The 4,295-nt window shown below is 33.3% G+C and overlaps 1 protein-coding gene across 1 annotated transcript in view; it reads right to left on the minus strand.

Annotated features, from left to right (window-relative positions):
- The window catches only part of LOC106104060 (protein scribble homolog), a 73,582-nt gene that overhangs the window by 11,878 nt on the left and 57,409 nt on the right, over positions 1–4,295 (minus strand). Inside the window, exons 21-23 of the mRNA XM_013283997.1 lie at positions 2,970–3,080; positions 2,175–2,354; positions 238–420 (exon numbers count right to left, since the gene is read on the minus strand). Of these exons, the coding sequence (XP_013139451.1) occupies positions 238–420; positions 2,175–2,354; positions 2,970–3,080 (474 nt within the window). The remainder of the gene's footprint in view (positions 1–237; positions 421–2,174; positions 2,355–2,969; positions 3,081–4,295) is intronic.

Here is a 4,295-nt window from a genome sequence, read left to right on the forward strand (position 1 = left end):
TTACGGTAGACTTCTTTCCAGACTATGTTCTACATCAATGATTAATTTTACTGAGATCAGTTGAACCGTCTTAGAGATACGTATCTCTAAGACGTAGTAACAAACATCTATCCATCCAAACTTAAGCATTTAAAAAATTAGTATGATTCTAGTAAGAAAAAACTTATTTTTCAACGCTTGTATTGCGTTTTTAAAAATCCAGCAAAATAAAAAATAAATTCACTAATAATTTCAAAGCATTTGTTGCAAATATCTTGTTACCTTTAATCTTCCGTCCCTTCTGGCAGCGCCGCCGCTGTTGATCTTCGATATGAAGACGCCCTCGTCGTTGGGGTCGTTGGGGTTGCCGCGCTGCCCGTTCAAACCACCCTTGATGTGCATACCCAGCTTCTCACCTTCTTGCTTTATTATCGTTAGCTCCTAGAATAACATGTACAGTTAGAAAACGTAATGCAAAAGTATAAGTCGAAATATAAATATTTTAAACACATATACGATATAAAATTCACATAAGCGTCAGGACTAATTTCACAAAAACCATCATGCAAAGCATTAGTCATGCAATCGCCAAACTATTTGTAAATTCTATCTTTTGCTAGCTCACGGCTAGCTTATTTGAAAAATTAAGGGTCTATGCAACTTTTTTTAAATTCTCACTTAGTTTATTTTACCCAATTCTTAAAAAAATAATTTTTCATAGGGACAAATGCAAAACTTCGTCGTTTAAATAATCATTTACATCTTGTAAAAATTGTTTTATAGAAAATAGTTATGCACCAAGAGGACCTTGTCTCGTATGGACCTTAGAAGTGTATTAGGTTTTTCCAATATTAATATAGATCTTCATAATGGAGCATGTTTTACTTAAATATAAGTTGAATAAAAGATGCCTTATTGAAATTAATAGCAATTATAATAGCAGAATTAATTATTTTAACATTATTATCAGTGTAATAATGTGCGGTATTGGGATGTGCTATAGACCCTTAAGAAACAGAATGGCTATTATCAAAGGCAATGTGAATTCAAGGTCATAGACCTTATTTGCTATAAAAGCCTAATGAAAAGAATAACCATTCGGTATTGCACGTTAGCGCACACTGATCGGAACGGGGTAATCTGACATAGAATATGTAAACACACAGAGGTTCGAGATTGCCGGGTGACTTCCACTTACAGTTGCGTCAACAATCTCAACTTGAATGAGACCCTGATATTGTGTCGCAGAGGCCATCGTGCGCACGTGTGAAACAAAACAACCATACGCTTTATTACATACAATTCTCAATTATAACATATTTGACGTGCATTAGATTCGTTCAAGTCAGAAAGCATTACCTCCGGCAAAGAATGCAAGCGGCAGATTTCTATTCATCCAAATGCCTTTAGTCGAAGCGAATGCACATATCATTTTTCTTCGCCAAACGCTACGTAAGCGACATACTCAATTTACATTCTTATTACAATCAATTATGGTTCATTATCATATTTGTACCGGCTTTCATGCAAATTCCCAAATTTTTGTTTGTTAAACGTTTATTAATGTATTTTTTTTGTTATGAGATGTGGAGATTATCTTTGCAATCAGTACACTTACTGCATAATACAGGATCGCCAAATCGAAAAACAAATATTGTATTAGCGGATTTAGACTGAACGATATTAATGTGTCGCAATTGTTTTCATAAAAGGGGTTATTGCATATTTTCGTAATATACGCAAAATTGTTATAAATATAATTATGTATGTATATAAACTAAATATATAATAACCTATTCATATATTACAGTAAAGTAAGACAAAATAGATGTTAGCAAAATGTTAGTTCACTCAGCATGCTTTCAATCATAGCATCAATGTCTACCATACATATTGTCAAATAATTCGAAACTTTAACATAATTTTACTTCGTAAGATACTTAAATAACATTTCATTATTCGGTCACCGTATGTCGAAATGAGATTAACTTCACTATAAGTCTATTTTTTAGAGAACAAATTTTTAGTAAAATGCAAAAATGCAGTGAGTCCTTTGGACATTTACAACTATAGCTAGCAGAGTGCTTAGCGGAAATTAGATAAAGGAAGCTGGTACGTAGTTTGTTATAGCAAGGTATATGTATTACTGATGTTTGAATAGGTTGTGTGTATGTATCTATGTGTTTTGTGTGTACCTGGAAGGCGGGCGGCAGCGGGTCGTGGCGCACGCTGAGCGCCAGCGTGGGCCCGGGCTGCAGCAGCAGCTGCACGGCCTCGCGGTGCGTGGCGCCCGTCAGTTCTTTACCATTCACCTTCAGCAAGCGGTCGCCCATACGTAATTTGCCTGACCGCGCGGCCACGCCCCCGGGTACAACCTACAAATATAACGCCCTATTAGTTATTTACCGTTAGGAGTGTACAATTTGTTAGTTTATCATGTGTCTTAGTCATATCGTACCTAAAATAAAAACAGTTTAATTTATTCCGCAATAATTGGAGAGTCAAAAATACGATTGATAGTTTCAAAGATTACCATATTCAAAAACTAACTATTCATTTTTTCTTTCAAAATGGAGGTTTTCAATTCGTCTAAATGTTTTTTGTCAATGATATCTATACTCTATACTAATATAATAAAGCGTAAACACACACTTTTTTGTGCCGTAAGAAGTCAGCAATTACAGCGTATTTTTTAAATAATTTTTGTTTTAATAAAAAGCCCTACACTTACGCCACACTTTAGGCTATATATTTTCACGCTGTAAAACTTAGAGGGTAAATAATTTGGAAAAAACCTTCATGCAGAAAAGGTAAACTAAAATAAACTACAAGCTGCCAACATTGCCAAAGCAAGGTTATTGTGGTAACGGTAATTTTGACATTTGCTATTGAGAATTTGACTAAAGTAAACAATAACAATAAAGTTTTTATAATTTCATGCGGATGAAGCCGCACGCGAACAGCTAGTATTGTATAATTATTATACTAACATGTGAGATAAAAATTCCCGGCTCCTTGCCGCCGAAGGGTACGCAGGAGTGGTCCGTGCCGCCGATGATGCTGAACCCAAGGGAACCGCCTTCTTTCAGCAACGTCACGTCCTGCAACAATAGATATATCTTCATGTATATCTCAATTAATTTTCGTTGTATACAAAAAGCATACAAGCGATATGGTGTCTATAAATCTTATTAACAAAAATATTTATAAAGCCAATACCAACGCCAAATTCAAAATGTTATTCAAACAGAAAAGTACATACATTTGTGAGTTTTCAAATTAATTAAATTTGATACGTAGTTCCTGAGTTGCCTTGAAAATAATTTAGCATCATTATTATAAATTCAATTTTGACATTTTTGTGTATAGGTTATAAATTGGCTTTTAAAATATTTTCCTGTTAAGTACATGTTTAATGGTATACATTTAAATATACAATATAAATAGCAAACGAACACCATCGGAAAGTAGCTCGCTTTCCGAGATGTTACGTTTGCTGAAGAAACAATAGACCAGAGATAAAGTGAGAATAGAACATTATAAAATATTACATTAAACCGAAATCTCTGAAACAAGATAACACTGGGAATAGATTAATTTTGTCATGTTTAAAGGTTCTTTATTAGTGTCTTCTGTAATTTCCTTTATGTTATATGTGTCATACCAAAAATTGTGTATTTAACATGTCGTTAAAATTTAAAATATATTAAAAGTAAGAATGACAGAAATGAAGTATTCATATAAACAATCTTGAACATAGCCCAAATTTGTAAAAAGGGAATTTAGAAAAACTTAAGGGGGTAATGTTTGTATGTTAGATATAAAATATTTAAACATTTCTTTACAGAAATGTAGTTAAACAGCGTGTGTACTTACAATGTTTGCAGCTTAATAAAACATCGGTACGGTGATGACATATTTAGTAGGGTTTTTAAACTACTAAGTGCTTAGTAAATTTTATAGGGATATCTAAAACATGAACAAAGTATACCGTGATATGTTTACTCTGTTGACAAAATTAGACTACAAGTTTTCATTAATAATTCAAAGCAGAAAGAACTTAACGTTAAGAGTTCACAGTCTCACACATAAAAGTGAAGAGCATTTTAGTATTTGGTATTTTGTCGTCCAAATTTATGCATAAGTCATTTTGGTTATAACTGAATTGAACACGAAAGCAATAAATACTTATAATAGTTTTTTCAATGTAAAAATGTAGATTTGGGTAATTTAGTAATATTTCCTTTAACCATTCCAACTAAGCTCTAGGCTCGTGCTAGGATATGGTTCACGACAATAGTCGAATGGCGGGAGTC

This window comes from Papilio polytes, unplaced genomic scaffold (assembly GCF_000836215.1).
Source record: "Papilio polytes unplaced genomic scaffold, Ppol_1.0 DF823691.1, whole genome shotgun sequence".
Taxonomy (NCBI): Eukaryota; Metazoa; Arthropoda; class Insecta; order Lepidoptera; family Papilionidae; genus Papilio; species Papilio polytes.